The sequence below is a fragment of the Seriola dumerili genome, unplaced genomic scaffold (assembly GCF_002260705.1).
Source record: "Seriola dumerili isolate Sdu_G_001 unplaced genomic scaffold, Sdu_1.0 BDQW01000056.1, whole genome shotgun sequence".
Classification (NCBI taxonomy): domain Eukaryota; kingdom Metazoa; phylum Chordata; class Actinopteri; order Carangiformes; family Carangidae; genus Seriola; species Seriola dumerili.
In genome coordinates, this window is record NW_019174311.1 from 8,228,056 (window position 1) to 8,248,861 (window position 20,806).

Here is a 20,806-nt window from a genome sequence, read left to right on the forward strand (position 1 = left end):
TGTGTGTGTGTGTGTGTGTGTGTGTGTGCATGTACAGTATATTTGTGTGTGATTGTGTGTGTGTCAGTGCATATCTGTGTGTTATGTGAGTTTTATTAGTAACAAGAGAATATTGCTGGCTGAAAACAAAGAATGGAAAAAAGGGGCAATAAAGATAGAGAGATACAGAGAGTGGGGAGAAATGGAAAGATAATTGCCTCTGCTGCACCAATCATCACCTAATGCCCTTGGGAAGGATCATTATGGAGTCTGGCCCTTTTTGGTTTGATGGAGGGATTATAATCACTAAAATAAACGAGCAAAGAGTGAGAGAATGCACATTTCCAGCAGCTGTGTACCTATGATCTTCAGCTTTACATACACACACACAGACACACACACAAACCACTCACCCACATAGCCTGATCCAGGCAGACAGACATCTGTCTCCGTCAAAAAAAAAAAGTTGTGCGTGCAGCATCAACCTCTATGTTCTTAAAAAATGGTGTGCAGGACCAGAAGTTTCATAAAGTTTGAGTCAAGTTCAAAGACTGTGGGAACAAGCCTCGAGTGAATGAAAATCCTGCACTGTGTCTATGTTCTTTAACTGTCCCCAGTTTTTAAGAAAAAAGTTTCTGTAATACTTCTGTCTCTAAACAAAGTATTGAGTGTCGCTGATGCCTCTCAATTACAGATAAAAGAGAAATAAAAGGCCTGTTTGAAGGCTTGAAGTGAACATTTCCGATGTGTGTTTTCTCTGTGTTTGTGAAGTGCAGCGTGGCGCGATGGAGACGATGGAGCGGAGAGATGCTATCGCTCCATCCCACATAAACTCTCCTGGATGAATGTGGAGAGCGAGCGATGAGGGAAGGCCCTGTTTGTTTGTGTTTACCCTCGGAGCGTGCTGTGTTCCTGATGGACCTGGAGATAAACGGAGACACAGAGCGAGGGGGGGGGGGGCAAGATAGAGGCAACAGTGCAACCTGACTGCTGAGCAAACACAATATACAGAATGCATACTACACTCTACTACTCTACTACTCTACTACATCCCAGCATCACAGACGGTGACTTGGAATCACTCTCATGTCGTCTTACTTTGAAGTTGTCATACTATATTCCTCCTTCTCTCTATCAGTGAATTGCTGTTGTATTTTATCATACTGTTCTTGAGCTTTATTATATCAGATTATATTATGTATAGTCAAACCCCTCAGGGACTTATCGTCTAATGTTATTGTCAAATGTTTGGATTGTTGTGTCCAAGGTCATATATGTTGACCAATAAAAATAAATAAATAAATAAATGAGAACAGAAATGCCAAAGATAGGTTTGAGGTACTTTGCCATTACATAGTTTTTTTCACTATAAAGCACTTTTTCATCAGTAAAATGCACATCTGCTCACTATTCTTCGATAACCAAATGTAATGGGTTCCTATAAAAATGTTTATTTATGTTAAAACAAGACCAAGACTCTATGAGTCAACATACTAACATCAATGTGCTACAATGCTCACAGTGGAAATGCTAACATGCTAATGTTTAGCATTTTTACCATCTTCACCATCTTTAGTGTATTAGCATGCTACCACTTGCTACATAGCACTAAACACAAAGTGCAACTAAGGCTGATGCGAGTATCATTAATTTTTTTTTCTTCATTGACTGTGTGTGTGTGCTTGTGTGTGTGTGTGTGCTTGTGTGTGTGTGTGTGTGTGTGCGTGTGTGTGTGTGCGTGTACCAAACTTTATGGCAAATGATCCAATAGTCTCTGGCACCTTGAATTTTTGAACCAAATTTCATGGCAGTCAGACGGTTAGATATTTCAGTCTGAACCAACCAACCGACTTTTCCATTCATACAGCCATGCAGCAAACAGAGATAAAAAAGGTTATCAGTTTTTTTTTTATTTTTTACTTTTAAATATTGATGTCAGTGTTATCTTCAAAGAACCACTATCAGTCAGACTCTTGACAACACAATGTACTTGAACTCGAGCTTGATTTCCTGTCTCTGCTCTAACACTAGTATTTCCCTTGGTCAATATTTTACTACTCCCTTGCACTTGTCCCTGTGCCTCTTTCTTTCTTCCTGGCATTCGCTTCATGTGTCTTTCCAGGTTATAGCAATATTAATGTGTACTACTCAGACACTGTTTAGAAGAGGAAATAGGATGTTGGATGCTGCCTGCCAGCACACACAGGAATAACAAAATAACAGACTGAGAGAGGGGCTCCGGCTCTATTTGCCAGGGAGGTACAGAGAGGTGTACTCTACTTCATTGGTCCTGTGGGACTAACCTGGCATGGCGCACTCTGCATATTAACACCTCGGCATAGCTTTGCAGGGTAATACACAAGCAGGCACACAGACGCACATATACACAGAGTGTCAAGTAAACAGCTGAGACTTATGTTGACACCTAAGCAGGTATATACAAGTGATACCAGAAATGGTACTTCAAGATTCTCTCTCCTGACTGACTAGACACAGTCCTTTATTATTCCCATCTGAGCCATTATGCCGCCGCTCCCTGCTGGCGTATGGAGCTGATTTCTGCCGGACTAAATGCCTGTCTCTTCCACTTAGGACAGACTCTGAGATGCACTGAGGGGGAGGATGGGGAGGGTAGGTGGGCATGAAAGAGTGCAACAGGGCTCTCTCTGCCTAGACGTGAGTAAAGGGAAGGGAGTGAAAAGACAGTGAGCAAAAAAAGAGATAGAAAGGAAAGGGAAAAGATAATACTTTGTGAGGAATGCCTTGCAAAAGAGGTGAGGAGGAAAGAGGAGAAAAGAGGGCATGATAAACGAGTATGACTCGATCTGAACACTCCAGGATGAAGAGGTGATGAAGAGCTAAGTTAGAAACCAAGGAATGTACGCATGTGAACACACACACACGCACACACACACAAATTCAAACCTGCGATAAAGAGTGCGGATGTCCATCAGTCAGGGCATCTTTCCTCATCTCACCCGGAACCGTCTGCTTCTGGATGTTCGGAGACTTGATTTGCCTTCAGATAGAGAAAATGTGTGACAGCAGATGAAGAGAAATCATATTCACAAAATATGATGATGTATACCTGTATGTATGCACACACAGTATACACAATATACAATGGCCCCATTTTACTTTGAATTACTTTTTCTAAAATAATAAATGTAGTCTTGTTGTCCAACATAGAAAATGCATATAATTTTTTTTTTTTTTGTCCTTTTTGATTTATTTTCAGAGTTAAAACGAGGCCTGCATATTGTATCACACGGGTAAATGGCGGAGTGACAGTGTGTGCCAGAAAGCACAGCGGCTGTGCATGTGTCTAGTCTTCGTTACATGGCAGACTGGGACAAGACAAGACTTGACTGATGGATGTGAGACACTGCTGTGTAAATCTTTCAACAACAAAACACACAAACACATGCAGACAGGAGATGCAAGCACAAGCATGCACACACACACACACGCATTCTCAAGAAATAGATATGGTGCAAGAAAGGTGAGTCTACAGATAAAGAAGGGACAGATGAACATATAATTACACACACACACACACACACACACACACACACACACACACACACACGCACACACACACACACACACACACACGCACACACACACACAAAAGGGCATGTGTTTTTGAAAAACATAAATTGGTGCGAGTCTATAGACACTGCCAGAAACACACACAGAGGATAATAAATCTGCTGTCAGTGTCGTCAGCTGAGGTGCTGATTACAGAGCTAAACCGTGTATTACCCCGTCAGGATGGCTGTGTATTTACCTCCACACTCAGACCTACTCCTTGTCATTTACCGAACTTACTTAGCCAGAGAACTATGGCACGTACGCGCACACGCACACAAACCCATAAAACTCATAGGATACACACACACACTCAGCTGCATACACACTCTATATCCTCTCACAAGCACACTCAAAATAGAATGAAAACACACTCTTTGCGCCCCCCCCCCCCCAAGAAAAAAAAAAGTGAGCTTTCACACTTTTTTAAAAAATGCACAGAAAGTGCGAGAAAGCTGACAGTGACAAATTAGCGCTTAAGAGAACCCTCCAACACTGTAAACAGGCTGTGACCAAGCAGCTGCTAAAACGCGCCACATTATTATTCCATATCCACACTGGTGTGTTTACTCTGGGCAAAACCTACAAGCTGCCCCCACATATGGCCAAATATTTGCTGTCATAGCCCCTAGAAAGTGTGTGTGTGTGTGTGTGTGTGTGTGTGTGTGTGTGTGTGTGTGTGTATGTGTGTGTGTCAGATTTTCTGAGTGATGCTGGTGTGCAATTAATTTGAAATACACCCAAGAAGATGATGTAAAAATTTAATACACACTCATCCTGCCACACACACGACAGTAAAAACCCTTGAGATTTTTTTTTGGTTATAATAAGAGAAGGCAGAGCAGACAGAGCAGGAGGGGAGTGCTCGAAATTTATACCAATATTTATATCTGATATTACTCCCTCTATACAAAACTACACATACCGTTTATTAGGCTTGTCGTTTCATGTCTCTGGTTTGTATCTTTATTTCTTTTTTTAATGACTCTGCTGTTGATTTTATACGTTTTTTATCATTTTTACGAGTGGGTTTTGAAAAGTGCTGCATAAATACAGATTATCATTCAATTCTGTTACTGTTATGAATGAAGTATAGGTACACACATGTGTATATGTGCACTCATATTTACACAGCGAGGAGGAGGAAGAGGAAGAGGAAGAGGAGGAGGAGGAGGAGGAGGAGAAGGAGGAGGAGGAGGAGGAGGAGAAAAGGAATTTGTTTATACTCTGATCTTTGATGTCTGTGTGTGTGTTTTTATAAGCTCAGATGCATGTCCATAGAGAACAAACTTGCCATGAGGGCATATCAGCTATCACACACAGCCGCTACTGGCACAGGTGTATAAACCAGCAGACACGCTGGTCCCCCATCAGCCCATCAGCGCAAAATGAAATAAGTGTTTTGACCAATGTGAAGGCAAATGAGGGCACGTAGAGTGTGAGGAAGGAGCAGACGGGCTGGGCTGCATGAGAGTGGAAAATGTGAAGGAGAACTTTGATTTGCTGATTACCGAAATGAGTAAATTCATGGGGGGAAAATAGTATTTTATTGCTGTGACATTGCTTAGAAAGATGAAGTGGGGGGGGGGGGGCAGTTTGCACGAGTCCAGCCATTTCCTAAACTGAGCGTAATAAGTAATTTTTCACATTTCCTCTCGCTTCTTCCACCTGGAGCACTCGACACATCCGCCTTCCAACATAAGCAGCTCCGCTTTATTTCTGGCTGTTAAGCCACAGCTAGTTTTTTTTTTTTTTTTTTTACCTTGTGTATCTCTGTACATATTTCCTCTTACTCACTTTTTCCATTTTCCCTTTGACATTCTTTTCCTCTTTTTCTCTTCTAGTTTGTCACTGATTTTTTGTCACTTACAAATCGAGTCTCACTAAGATGAATACTGGTCTGACTTCCCTCGAGGACTACAGCTGACATGCCCGGGAGCAAGGCACCAGCAGTAACCGAACAGAGCTTCTGAATGGCCAGGAGGAACAGGAAGCTCCCAGATCTGAATGTGGGACTGTGAATATTAAGTGGGGTGTTGCTGGAAAAGAGTACGTGTTCTCAGTCAGCTCATGGGTAAATAAAGGTTAAAAGGTAGTAATAAGCTTTTAAGGGGAAAAAAAAAATCCAGATTTTTATCTCCCACTTCATAACCCTTAATTCTTACTACGTCTCCTCCTCTTTTCTTTTAATAAACAGTAGAGTGGAACGAAATCCTCAGATTTCAGGCAGACATGTACACATCAGGGCAGTTAGTGCTCAGGGTTGCACACTATATGGAATAAGAGGCAGATACGATCTGTATTAAATAAATTTTCTCAGCAGTGCAAAAAGACGAGGGGTACAGGAAAAGGAGAGCAGGGGTGGGGGGGTGGAGGAGCTGTGAGCGTGTAGCGTGAGGCAGTTGGGTCAACACTGGGAGTCTGAAGTTTTATCTGAGGCGCTTGTCTAGATGCAGTGCTGAGAGATCCAAACAGAACAAGTTTGTTTATTACTGATAGATGCTTTATGGTCCTTAGACATGTCTTATCGCAACACAAATACTGTTTCACTGTTGCCTTTATATATTGCCCTTGTGTGTGTGTGTGTGTGTGTGACAGGGTGAAACAGAGAGGAGGTTACAAAAGAAGAAATAGCTAGTCTGTTTGTGTGTCCATGCTTTGAACTGTGAGAACAGTTTCTGGTGCAGGTGCAACTATATTTCAACATCGCAAAAAACAGGAAGTTGACATCTTTCAGAGCTAAAATGGCCATTCAAACTGCACGCACACCTGCAAACATACACAGAAATTAACACTGTTTACAAATATTTTCATGTAGAAATATTATATACAGAGACTTTGGAGGTTATGTGTGTTTTGGCGTGCGTGCATACTGTGTGTGTGGGTTTTCACAAGATTGATGCTCCCCCACATCTGGAGTTTGATTATGGTCACAGGAATAAGGCCCAAATTTATGTGTGTGTTTACGTGTGCAAATGGTTGTTTGTGAGTGAATGAATATTTGTCCGTCAACGACCATTGATTTCTCCCAGCCAACAGACTCTTCAGGGTTCGTTACCGTCATGTGTTCTCCTCAGTCTCACCCTAGACACATACACACACACACACAGGTACGTACACATATGTATATATACACACACACACAGACACACAACCACACCTCCCTTTTTCCTGAAACCCTCCCTTACATACCACAGTGCTTACCACTTCTATAGCTGTGATATGGTGAGACTGGGAGTCTGATTTATTTTTCAAAGTTTAGCCCTCACATTATCGCTGAAACATTAAAAGTATAGGACTGTAACAGCATTACGATGAATAATTCCACTAGTTCACAATACATACCCTTGAAGGAAGGAGTGAACGAAAATGAAAGGCAGGCTTTATATTCACTTGACATATAAAAATAAAATATCTAATTTCCATTTTAGAACAACTTTAGTCACAGCGTATATCTCAAACTGCAGATGCTTCGATGCAACAACTTATTAAATATGTTTACTTTTCATGTTTCAAATAGGCCGTTCACTGGATTCCTTCTCTTGTGCTTTTAGATGTTCATTAGTAACTACATAAGCTGTAGGGAGCATGATGCAGGGGAAACACTCAAGTGCTACGTAACTGAATTCCTCGTATGTCAGGCTAAGAAATTAATTCATTTTTCCATTTTAGGCCACTATATCTACACAAACTGCTCCAAGAGATCAGTAACCATGGCTTACAGAGCTCTATTTAACAAATCCAACTATTGGCATTAGTGTTAACAGCTGATGCAGATGCTTTCTATAAAGCCTGTTCAGTGTCACTGATCACTTAGGCAGATTAGCTAGGAATTACACCTACACACATAACAGTAAGAAAAACAAAACAAAAAAAAAAACACCAGCCATAAACTATGATGTTATCACTGATGACTTAGAGAAAACCACAAGGAGATCTGAGGTATGAAAGAGCCATGAGTGAGTCTCCCCTGTGCTGGAAGGTATTTATTACAATGACCCGCTGGCTACATTCATCTTTTACTCGCACTGCTGCATTGCCAAGTGGATGAGAAAGTGTCTATTTCCTCATCTGTTCCCCTCTCTCTCCAACCAGATAGCTGTTAATAGGCCATCTGACCCAGTTCCAACAGAAACACTCTGATTAAAAAGACATTCATCCACTGCCCGGACACATCTCACGCAGTCTGACACAGAAGTCCAATCAGTGCACAGAAACTCGTCCGCCCATGCTGTCATATACCACATGTGCGTCGACACACACACATATAAAACACACACATACTTTTAGGGTGTAGCGTGTTAAATCAGATCATGAGTACAGTAACTTGATGCCCCACTTAGCTCCACTCCAGTCACACAAACACAGTCTGTACATTTGTTCATGATATTATGTGTTTTACAGCAGCAGTGGATCCTCCTCTGTTCACCTGCGGCTGACCTGCATATGACCTCTGACCTGTATGGGTTGACCGGGGAGGGGTGGGGTGGGGTGGGGGGGTCGATAGGAGTGACTTTTTGGACACTAATGAGACAGCAGCCCTGATGAGACGGACGAGCTGTGGGGAAAAGACAGTTTTCCAACGCCTGATCCAGAAACTAAAAGCACAGATTAACACGCACACGTACATGCACACACTCTGGTGACAGCTGCATGTGAGCAGCACACACATGAAGACGTGGAGGCAGAGGCATGACACGCACACACACGGGGAAACAGAGAGCAGACTGTGTGAACAAACTCTGCGGGAGCTACTGTATCCCTATTATACTTGACGCTCATGCGTTCCCACAGAGTTTGACTCAGCACACGGTTTCCATGCCAGAGTGGAGAGTCTGTAAAACGGGTAATGAATGAGGCAGGAAACTGTGTTGGATCCAGTACATGCAGCCCATCCAGATTCTTTCTAAACCATTCAGAACCATAGCTAGCGTTAACACACCTGATGGGGCCAGCGTGTGTTAAAAAAATTGTTCTTTTCACATACATTTTTCACACTTGTGGCTTCTCCTGTGCAGCTGGCGGTCCACCAGCAGAGACACCGCACACTATCAATCTACATATACAGACACACTGACCAGCACACAGCTAACTGTAACTGCTGCAAGTTCAAATACACACTCTATACAGACACGCATAGAAAAACACGCCTCTTACTGTGCTTCCTTTTCACACACACACACACACACATATTAAGTAAACAGACACGCAAGCACTCACATGCAGTACATCTGCGTTGGCACTAAACAACCACTCATTTGGGTACATATACACACCATGCCAATCCATAAATCAGATGATAATTGAGTAGCACTGTGCCAGTAATAAACAGAGCAGTATAAACAGCCAGTGTCTGGGCTGGATACACCACCTCCCACTGGCATGCCGCTGGCTGCCTGCCTGGCAAACTCAATAACACACACACACACACACACACACACACACACACACACGCACACACACACACACACACACACACACACACACACACACACACACACTCTCACAGTCACACTCACACACAAACTCATTTACTGTATGCATTTATAGTAATGCAAAGACAGAAAGAAAAACCACTTATCTGTTGAGTTTGCAGACACATGTGAAAACACACACATACACACTCACACACACACACACCAACATCATTTAAAGTGAGTATGATATGAAGAAATACACACAGCACTCATGATAGCAGTGAAATGTGAAGAAGCTTTGCAGAAGTCAGTGCAATAGAGAAGCTATATGTCTCCGGTCATATAATTCAGGAAAACATATAAAGTCTCTCATTGTGTTATTGCTGTGACAGGAATGAGGACCGTGATTGTTTGGCGTAAATGTGTTGTACATTAACCGTCCCAATGGGATAGTCAAATCTGAGCTTTCTGGGAACCAGATTTGAGCCAAAATGCCCCAATTTCCAACTTTATACCTGGGAAAGTTTAAGATCAGCCCAACAGTCATGGCATGAAGTCAAGAGTAATGGCTGAGGACAGTGTTGGCGGTATTTTGATGGCGTTTTTAACGGGAACACTAATAACTACTTACCCGGGTCTGCAGACATTGATACACAGAAACAAACGATAAGACATTAAGCCAAGCGATTAAAAGCCACACATGTACATACATATGGGTCACAAGTATGCATTTCTAGAGTGTGATTACATCAGGCAAAAAGCATGACAGCATGGAAGTGGGTTCAAGTGGTGGGAGGACACAATCTAGACAGTTTATGTCTCGTGGATTACTCCTTTATAAATAGAGCACTTAGGAATGAATTGAGATCTTACAAAGATCCGGTCACTTGGAAGGACACTGCTCTCTGAGGACACCCAGATGGCGTCTTGTGATGGATATGAATGTCACTGAATTTTTGACCCTCACCTCTCCAGATCAGCAATTTTCTTCTCCTTGCACGACTTGTCCATCTCAGCGTCCCGCAGAGCAGTCATTAGCCTCTCCACCTCAGCTTGTGACTTCCCGGATTCCTCTCTGTAGCGGGCCACTTCCTGCTCCAGAAGCCTCAAACGATCTGTGATGTCTGGACACTTCCTGACTGCTTCTTCTGTGTTTTGGATCTTTGAGGAGGGGGGGAGAGGAAGTGGATACATTAGTTAAAATAATAAATTATTATTAGGACAGCATCAAAGAACAGTCTAGGTCATCTCTGACTCAGCTTTTCAAGTACTGCTGTTTGATAAGGTCATTGTCACACTCGCCTCAACATCCATTAGCCTTAGCTGTCAGTTGTCAGTAAATTCATTAACACGGAAGTCTTCCTGAACCAGCTACTTTCTGATATGTAGATGTTAGAGCGAGTCGTCCACAAATCGGAAGGTTGGCGGTTCGAATTCTGACTCCTCTGGTCCAAATGTCGAAGTTTCCTTGGGCTATTGAACCCCAAAAATTGCTCCTGGTGTATCGTGTGTGTGTGTGTGTGTGTGTGTTAGTGTGTGTGATAGAGAGGCACTATACATATAGACAATATAGCTGCATGAGTGAATGGGTGAATGTGTCTTGTAGTGAAAAGCGCTTTGAGTGGTCGATAAGACACGGTAGCATCATGGAGATACATTAGTGCTTAATCATTAGCATTCTAACATGTCATCTCCTGAAGCCAATGATCCACAGCTGAGGCTGATAGGTACAGCTCAGGGTGACAGTGTAGCTCAGACTGACCAAGTAAAGTTACCAATGACAAAGTGGAGCTGAAAATGACCAGGACAGATGGGCCTGATGCACGTTGAGCTGAGCGTAACAAAGTATAGCTCAGACTGATTAAGGTTAAGCCAGGTCTGGCAATAGAGAGCTGAGCTAGACAAAGTGAGTCCTAAAATGGCCTCTACACACACACACACACACACACACACACACACACACACACACACACACACACACACACGAACAAGTACAAACAAACAAGAGGCATAAAATATAATGAACCTACCGTGGGGCTTACTGCTGGTAGACCATCTACTTTGGCTGGCACCTAGAAGTTGATAGAAAACGACATGACAAAGGAAGAATAAGAATATAGTATAAGAACCAAGTAGAGTCTTAAAATTTTTACATCCTCTAGGACTGAATGATTGGACACTGACTGTTGCACAGGGTCAGATATGAGATCAAATCACATGGGCAGCTTTGAAACCTAAAGGAAAAGGTAAGTCAATCCTGTATATGTGGTTTGGGTCACAGTCTAGCTGAAGCAGAACCAATCTGTACCCTCATCCGCTCTCATCCCTTCATCACCCCCCCCACCCCCCATACCTTGACCCCACCCCACCCACCCCACCCCACCCCACCCCTCCGGTTCCTACTGCTGCCTGCTTTTCTGTGGTTTGCTTCTATCAGTCGCCTCCCCGGGGCGTCCTTCATGTGGAGTTCAGTCATTATCATTATAAAATTACCGTCTCCCTCTGTTTGGCTGCGATTTTATGAGACCACCAAACAGCTCAGTGTTTTTTTCTAAGTAAAATGTTGACGAAAAAAAAAACAAAAAAAAAAAAAACAGAGAGAGCTACACAGAAAAATATCCCAGAGGAAGCTTGTAACCTAGAATTATCTTTCTCTCCACTTCTCCCTCTTTCTCTTGGTCTTTACCTCTCTGTCGACTGTGTTTGTGAAGATTGTTTAACTTGTTGAGACAGCTGAGGCCACTCGTTTAAACATCATCAAGTGAGCACGCACACGCGCGCGCACACACACACACTAAATAATTTATTGTCAGGTCTACATAAATCTAGGACAGTACATGCAGCTCTGCTTGAGTCTGTCATTAGAAAAAAACAAAAAAAACCCAAAGAGTGTCTGTTAACTATTACCACCAGCCAATCTGAACAAATACCTCCTTCTAATTATCACAAACCCACCAGATAAACAAAATGCTCAACTTGGCCCCTGCATATGGGAGATTCAGCATATGGAGCACTGCTAAATGATTGAAAGGTCTTGCACTTAAAATACAAGGATGGATAATGGAGGATAATGGATGCATGGATAACAAGGTTCTGTAATACATTTGTATATGTAAAATGTGGACTTGTGTTATAGGTGTGTACAGTATATGTGTGTTCATGGAGTTTTGATTAAACTGTCTACAATATGAGACCACTTTCCCATCCATTCTATGTCTCAGTATGTGACCTTAAAGAGCCCCATGAGCTTGTCCCTGTACGTGTTTACAGACATGCCTGGAGTAAATCCTGTGAAAAAGCTGAACACTTGGCCCTCTGGAATGGCAAGCAGAATCATTGTTTGCCTTGTCCTCCTCACCCCGTCACCTCCACGCCAAGCCCCATACACTCGTGCACACACATCCAGCCCAATCTTAGCTCGCCCAAAACGCATTAGTCTTAAGTGGACCGGAGTTTGTTATGTTCTTTCAGTGAGTAACACAGACAGGCAGAAAGTAGGGGGTGAGAGGATGGTGGGTCCAACAGGAATTTGTGATATTATGACAGGAGGGGGAAGGCCCGTAAAGATACGATTACATATATGGTCATAGAAATTATTATTATCATTCCTGGAAATGTCTCTTAAGTGTAAATATTACAAATAAGTAAAATATGTGTGGTCACAGGGCTCTGCACTGGGTTATTTAACTCCTGGTTAGTGAATACCCAGCAACACTGAGGCAACACTAAGACTTTAAGACTTTAAGAAACAGACTTTGACTCCTGGAGGTAGTTTCTGTCTATGTGTATCTTAGACGTAACTGTACTAAATCTAATTTTACTCTTTCTGTGCAAAAATTAATGTCTGATTAGTCTTCATAAAAACAGACAACAAGTAAGACCATATACCATCCACCTGTTTTAAAAAAAAAACCAGACAGTCTTTTGAATGAGACTCAGTTGAGGTGTGGTGCCTCCTTGCCGGTTTAAACCAACCCTCTCTGGAAAGGTCAGTGCCTTCCCCGAGGTTCTTTGCTGTTTTTCTCTTTGAAGAGCGAGTGTTTAGTTCCAGAAGTCCTTTATTAACCCTCGGAATCAACAAATACGGTTTTATGGGAAGAGGATGGGGATGCAATGAATTCAACAGAGCTCTGGGGTCAAGATAAAAAGCTCCGCTAACAGCTTGACTGAGTCAGTAATACAAACATCTGCAGATACAGTGAGCGGGTCATTGCGTGTACACAACCTCTACACAAACTCTACATCTGCTCGAGAGGTAAATGGCGACGTTTCAGCGTTGTCAGGCAAAACGCTCATTTCTCCATTTAAGGGGGTAATTCTTGATTAGCATCACAACTATTGGACCAGTGGTGAGCTACTGTATAGTTAAACAACCAGTTTGCCCAATGACAGCAATATTCTGGTCGTATTAACACGAGTCACAAGGAGAATTCAGCCAATTTGCTGGACGTTTTTCAGCATGTGGCGGACCAGTGTGTCTGGATTCCTGACTTCAGTAAGCAGTTCATTCCACCATGCTGACAGAGAGGAGCGACCACAGGACTATTCAGAGTGATGGTGCAGCGAATCGCCAGGAGGCCAAGGAGTGCAGAGGTCGCGACGACATGTAGGGTTTGACCGTGTCTTGGAACTGTCTTCTTTTTGTTTTTTTTTTATTAAAGTTTGATTTGTGCTGGATTCCTGCCATCTACATCTACAACACCTTGGAGTGAAGGTTTTACTGTACATAACATAGTATTGCAGTAGTTAAAACTAAAGCGCACGCGGCAGTCTGTCACTCGCTGGCTGATGGCGGCGCGAGTGTGTGTGTGTGTGTGTGTGTGTGTGTTCGGTCAGCTTGATCAGAATCTAATCTCAGGCAGCGTGTCAGCTCACCTCTGACCTACTGAGTATCACAGACTCACAACCTGTTACAGTCCAGTGCACTACAATGGGCTCAAACGCACTTCAACATACGCTCATACATACTGTATGCGCACCACACATACAGAAACGGTTGTTTCTGTGCTGGCATGCATGCACAGGCACACTGGGAAAAACACACACACACGCACATGCACACATATTCATAAACATAAACACGCAAACATCATCTGTCTTTCTGAAGAATCTGTAAGTTTACATAACAGCTCTGATTGCTGCCGAGTACACACACAACAGTCCAATTATGGCAACACTTCTGTCGGAGTGTGAATCTGCTCGCTACAAAGAGTTACTGAGCTGTTGTCCCTTTCATGTGGTGCCGCGTCAAAATTCAACAAGATATCATTTCACAGGAATGAGATGTGTGTATACTTTTTATGAGTATAAAAGAAAACATTCTCATAAATTCTGTCAGGGCGAGAGTCTGTCCTGGCTTGTAAGCCCGGGAGAGGAAAAAGAAAGAGAAAAAAGAGACAGCAAGGCCTCTGGCTTGGCACCCGAACAGGGATTGAGGGATCTTTTACGTCCATAAATCACTCTCTCTTAATTCATCCCTTTATCCTGTGGGACAAAGTGCAGGCAGGCCCTTTGCTAGGGAGTTACTAACAATATTGTGGATGCTCACAGGGAGGTAAGAGAATGGAATTACTATTACTGTAGATGTTAGCAGTGTAAATACAGGTTACAAGCAGCATATTACAACCACTGCGGAGCGGTTGTAAAAGTTAATTCTTTTAATTCTTTTTGTATAATAAAAAAATAATTATAAAGTGTCATGGCGTTCGTTTGAAGTATTCAGCAGTAAAAATTTGTGAGAAAGGTAGTTGTTATTTGCTTTATGATATCTGTGAAATGAGATTTTGTGTTTGGGCTCATTTAAGAGCTTGGCACAAGTGGTGAGGTATGTGCAAGTCTGCTATAATGTGGATAACGATGAAATATTAATGGCTGTTTGTCTGCAGTCCACACACATACCAGACTGGCAATCTTGAGTTGTTGTTGTGCACGGTGCTCGTACCAACATGCACAGGGTTTCCAACCTTGAGTTTTTATTTCATTTATGGATATTTCAGATTAAATGTAATATTTGGAGAACGATTACAACAACAGCGAACACATACCTGCAAATATTACTAACTCTGCATACCGCGTGCACACACACACACAGACACACACTCGTGCACCTTTTTGGTTATCTACACAACATCACCTCCGAAGATGCTCTAACAGCATCAAATCTTTTCCGGACTGACCTCTCCATCAGGTTTCTGGTTCTGGGTCGGGCTCGGGTTGGTGGCCTGGCTCGGGGACAGTTTTTGGGGCTGCAGGGCCGAGAGTTTGTCCTTTAATTCCTGGTTCTCCTTCCTCATCTGCTCCAGCTCCTCCAGCCGAACCCTGTCCTCCCGCTCCTTCTGCTCCCGGAGGTTCTCAATCACTCGCTCCTGAGATAGAAAAAGAAGAAGCAGAAAGAGAGTTTGGCGAGAAGTGTGAGGGGGGATATGGAAAAGGCCTTGATAGTTATTATCTGCATAAAAGCTTGCTCACACTTAAGAAATGAAATAAAATGAATGTTGTTTCGCCTCCAATGTGCAACAGATTGTCAGCCCAGTGTGATTACAGTTCTTTCCTATCATTATTGAAAAATCTGAGCCAGCCTCTTGCTGAATAGGCTCACCAGCATGCTTCGCGAAGCGCGGCCAAAGACAAACTCATAAATGCCCGTCATAAATAATACTATAATAAATAACAGTAGGCACATGAGGAGGTCAGAGCCAAGTAGAACAGAGAGAGAAGGAGGAAGGAAGAGAAGGGTTGAGCGACAGAGACAGATTTATGGAGAATGGATTGGAAAGCACTGTAGATCACTTCCTAACAACTCCGCGTTGCCTGCTGATGAACCAAGTTGGAATGTTTACATCATAATTTTCTCTATTCTCTAATCGCATCGGACAGCGGGAGGACCACGGCTTTGGGCATTGGCCTGAGACCAGGTCCACACCATGGGTGGCGGAGCATGCAAGGTGTGTGTAGTAGAGGTGTGTTAAGGTGTATGTGTGTGTGTTTAGGTGTGGACTGAAGTGATTATCAAGGTGTTTATTCAGGTGTTTATTTAGGCACAGAGTACAGCTCAGCAATGAGGCTTTACGATGTGGCATCGCCGCATGATTGGCAGCTTTAAACCCCTGGGTAATTGGACAAATACACCCACTAACTAGACCTGGCACAGTAACGCACTGCATAGCGGGCTTTGGAAGAGAGGGTGAGAGTGAGAGAGAAAAGAGAGGGAGAGAGACCACATGGTTAATAGGTCCTGGGTGTTTTCCCCACGTTATGAAATATCTGAAGGATGTTTGGGGTTTAGGGAAAGAGACCAGGATGTGATAATAAAACCTGCCTTAAGTGTGGAGCACACGTAAACAGAGCAGAAAACACACACATAACATCACAGACAGGCACACACAAAAACACACACGCGCGCGCGCACACACACACACACACACACACACACACACACACACACACACACACACACACACACAAATACACTGAAGAGCAGGGCTCGGTATGGGCACAATGCCCCAGCCTGTTAATTAGAACCACAGTACTGTGGCTAGCGACTGGCTCCAAGAGCAGGTTTGTGACAGGGTGTGTGATTAGCAACACACACACTCGCTCTTGTAAACACATTACACACACCCTGTGTTGACCACAAAGTCTGAAAAGATCGCCAATGTTCTCCTCATCACAGCTGAATAATATGTAGGGCTGCATCAGAAGTGGTTTCTGGGTAAACAGATGGACCGACACAGAAAAGGGATTTACAGTTTATTGTACCATTATGCTATTCATTTCAAAGTCTGTCGGCAACAAAAACAAATTTAGGTGATAAAAGATTATTCTAAGTGAAAACATCTATGCGCTGTGTCGGTCCATGTGTTGCAAACACAATGAAACACAAATCAGCCAAAATCCAGTCTATTAATAAACTGAGGCCTGTGAGCACAAAGGAAAACAATTCTTAATTGAATGGATATGAATTCAGTTTGCCAGTATGGCAGGTCTTTGGTGTCTTTAAGTGCATATCAGAACACTGTTGTGTGTAAACTGTGCAGGAAAACCGTCCCGACCAAGAGCGGGAATACAACAAACTTATTTTGTCACCTTCACCGCTTTCACCCTTCGGATTACGCAACATGTCATCAGTCACAACCAACATCTGCTACATCTCAAGAAACGACCCACAGGCAGTCCAGGATGGAGGGGTACTCAGCAACAGCACCATGTGACACTTGGAAATTGTGGCTTCAGAAAATAGTTGTATCCAACTTTTTTTCCTCATAGTCTTTATTAAAAATAGGTGGAGTGCTCTGGCGACCAAATGGTTCCAGCACATGCCACAACATCCACGGTTCAATTCCTGCCGGGATGTATGTATGCATGTAATACCCCTTCTCTCTCTCCCTCCATGTTTCCTGTGTGTCTCTTCACTGTGGACTGTCAAATAAAAAAAGGTAAAAATGGCAACAACAAAAAAATAAAAAGTCATTATAAATGATAAATAACAGTGACAACAGTTTTGGCCATATTGCCAACGGTTAAAAAGCATCCCTGTGTCCGACTCCATTAAAGCTGCTGTCACATGATCTGTGTCAAAGCACTTAACATTATGTGAGAACTGAGCAAAAAAAATAATTTTAAAAAATGTTATAATAAGGAAGCATTGTTGGCTGAGTCAGTGCTAATGTATCTGCTGTATAGACATTAAGTGGAGAATGTGGATTGACATTGATCTCTGACCTGGTTTTGACATCACCTTTTCAGAAGTTGCTACCAGTTCTATTCATGATGCATCACTCATCACAGGTAAAATAAGCCAATGTTGCCAACTAAAATATGTAACAACAAATGCAAAGGCATAAATATACACATATACAGTGTGTTCACATTGGAGCATATAAGAGTGAGGCAGCCACTGGAAAACAAGCAGTACCGCTGGACGTCCACATCTGTCCTGAGTGGGAACTCTATAAACTCTTAACCAGAAGTCAGTGCCAACAAAATGTAAACCAGCATCCATCTTTTAGCCTGAAGTACAAACAAACATGCAAATGGGAACCATTTTTTTTTAGCCTGCAGCGCCAGAACAATCATTTTTTAGACCGTAGTACCAACAAATGTGTGTTAGCAACAGCTTTAAACATGTAACAAAGCTAAGCAAGATGGAGTCACTCTGAAATCAAGCCAGTCAGTTCAAGGTAGCATGTATATGCTGCCAGACTAGGGTTTGACATCTCCATGGTCATGGTCAGTACAGTATATAACATCAAATCTATCCTGTGTTCAAGCCTGTCTCCAATTAGAAATCGCTGGCACCCTGTAACCATGAGTGAGAAACCATAAACACATTGCTAAGGACTTGTGTAGACAAAAAAAAAAGAAAAGAAAAGACACCACTATTCAAAGCAAGAATTTGCGTTAGAATTCCAACTTCTCAAAAGTAACTTATTTCCCCAGGAATACTGTCAAATCAACAGAGTTTTTTTTTTTTTTTTTTTTTTGGGGGGGGGGGGGGGGGGTAAATGACCTGTGCGTTGAAATGCAGTGCATTTTACTGAAAAGAATAGAAAATAAAACAAAAAAACCTCGCCGTCCAGCGAGGCTATTCATCTCTTGGTGTGAGTGGCGGCGTGCTAGCTCAGTAGTGTTGAAGTGAGGCTTTATGGAGACCAGCTGCTCTCTCATGTTGCCAGAAAACAACAAACACTGAATGTTTACGACCAACATCCAGCCCATCGACTCACCCATCCGCCTTTGTGGAGTAAGTCTGCTTAGCTCACCTTGAATCACAGTTTCTCAGCACTATGGTTTTACACTGTAATGTATCTGGTTCTTCATATAGACACATATAGGACTGTGATTGTTATACTGCTTGTTGAGGATTCGCAGACCCGTAAATCCAAAAAAGCAATTAGATCCAGTTGACAAACTACAGAACAGAGTCAGACACAAACTTGATATTATTAAACTAACATTGGACTGGGGATGTACACATCCCATTGAGACTTTACATTACATTGTGTCTGCATTATCTCTCTTGCTATGTCACAGTTATTTAGTTTCTTATATATATATATATATATATATATATATACTGTATGTGTGTGGCTGTGTTGTCTGAATTTTTCTTTCCTGCTCTGTTCTTTCTCTTCTTTCATATGCTTTTGCAGAAGTTAGTCATTTTTTAACTCTGCCTCCGCCCTTGCATTCCTTGACCTCTCCCTCCCTTAATTCTGAGGCCACCTCTTCCATCAGGGCTGTGCCTCTTCTGCCATTCTGCTTTTCCATCCTTCCATCCTTCCCCCTTTCAAAACTTCTATCCTCCTCTTATTCTATAGATCATTCCCTCCCTATGTTCAACACAGTTACAGACAAGGACTAATCCTCTGTCTATGCTCACCTTAAGACCTCCCTCCTCCCAGTGCCTCCTTCTCTCCCTCACTGTTTTTTTTGATGGGACCTCATCTAGTGTGGTCCAGGGTCTATAAATTAGGAGGCTGTGTCTGTAAATTATGGCAGTGAGTCATAGCAAAGCACGCAACTCAATTAAGCCGTATGCCATGTACCAGCTTCCTGAAAGACAAGTGTGGCTCAATGGGTAAAAATCTCCAGATCGCTCCAGACCAAGCGGAGGTCTCATGGTTTCACTTTGTGAGTTTTTATTGTCCACATCTGACAAACAAGTTCTAGCCTCTATATCAATAGCATGCTGTATCCCTCACACCACCCAGAGCAACAACAGAGTAACAGCTCCCTCAACCTTGCTATCCGACCTCACCCTCCCCTTGTCCCTCACTTACCTTTTCTGACAGAGCCTCCTCCAGTGTGGCCAGCGCTGTGTCTGTGTTGCTGGAATCAGTTTGGAGGCCCTGAACCCTTTCCCTCAACCCAGCCAGCTGTTTGTCCTTATCCTTTAACTGCTCCAACAGGTTCTCGATCTGGAGAGAGAAGGACAGAGACAGAGAAAGAGAGGAGCTGAGGTTAGGAGGATACTGATGTGAAACAAACACATAACCATAATAGAAATTCAAAGAGCCATGGGGAGAAAAGTTTAGACTGAACCTGAAATGTTAAGTAGCATTGGTACAATGTGCCTAATTGGATTATCGTGACTGGAGACTTTGTGGTACTTTGGTACCACAAAAAGAAATTATCCCTTTGACCACTGACTCATCGAGAAGATGAATCTGGACACTGAATAGTGGGCTCAGCCGCTGGCTGCATTCTCCAATTTCCTGCTGTAATGTCTTCCATTCTGGCCCAGCATCTCAAAGATGAGCAGCAATGAAAGCCTCCACTGTACGGCTTGGGTCAAAACAATTATGGTTGCATCCATGAGGAAAATGGAAGTTAATTCTTTCTTTTAAGCAAAAAGCTTTGTGGAGAGGTGTAAACAACAAAGCCACTGAGAAAGAAGCGTGCCTGGTCGATGTCACCTGTGATGTCATTGTTTGTTTACTTGCTTTTTTCTGTATTGATCTGTTGTGACAGAAGATATGGATCAAGACAGCTCCTCCAGCATGAACACACAGTTTTAGTTGAAATGCAGTTTTCTACCAACAGCAGCACTTTAAACATGACAGTCTCCACAGGGCAGTCCAACAAAAGGGGTGGTTAACTGTGACAGCTTCCGTACCAGATTACCAGCGTTACACTAAGAGTTAATTCAGCCCATTGACTCTGAGGACTGCGTCTCTACATCTGCCTTTCTGTGGCTAACCTCATGTCGCTAAAGAGGTGGTGTAATAGCCAGTTGTGGTGCTCAACAGCCTTTATCTGATGATCATTTGCAAAACAGAACACAAACACACACAAGGACACATACAGAGGCGCACACG

General features: G+C 42.8%; 1 protein-coding gene and 1 long non-coding RNA gene across 2 annotated transcripts in view; both read right to left on the reverse strand.

The window, feature by feature from the left end:
- Positions 1-20,806, reverse strand: part of LOC111219225 (ERC protein 2-like) — a 149,602-nt gene that overhangs the window by 77,277 nt on the left and 51,519 nt on the right. Inside the window, exons 9-12 of the mRNA XM_022741839.1 lie at positions 19,769-19,906; positions 15,164-15,352; positions 9,955-10,148; positions 2,905-2,998 (exon numbers count right to left, since the gene is read on the reverse strand). Of these exons, the coding sequence (XP_022597560.1) occupies positions 2,905-2,998; positions 9,955-10,148; positions 15,164-15,352; positions 19,769-19,906 (615 nt within the window). The remainder of the gene's footprint in view (positions 1-2,904; positions 2,999-9,954; positions 10,149-15,163; positions 15,353-19,768; positions 19,907-20,806) is intronic.
- Positions 10,074-15,236, reverse strand: LOC111219145. The gene is made up of 3 exons (XR_002665007.1): positions 15,164-15,236; positions 11,018-11,059; positions 10,074-10,148 (listed from the first exon to the last, which is right to left on the reverse strand). It is a non-coding gene; the product is annotated as an uncharacterized LOC111219145 (long non-coding RNA).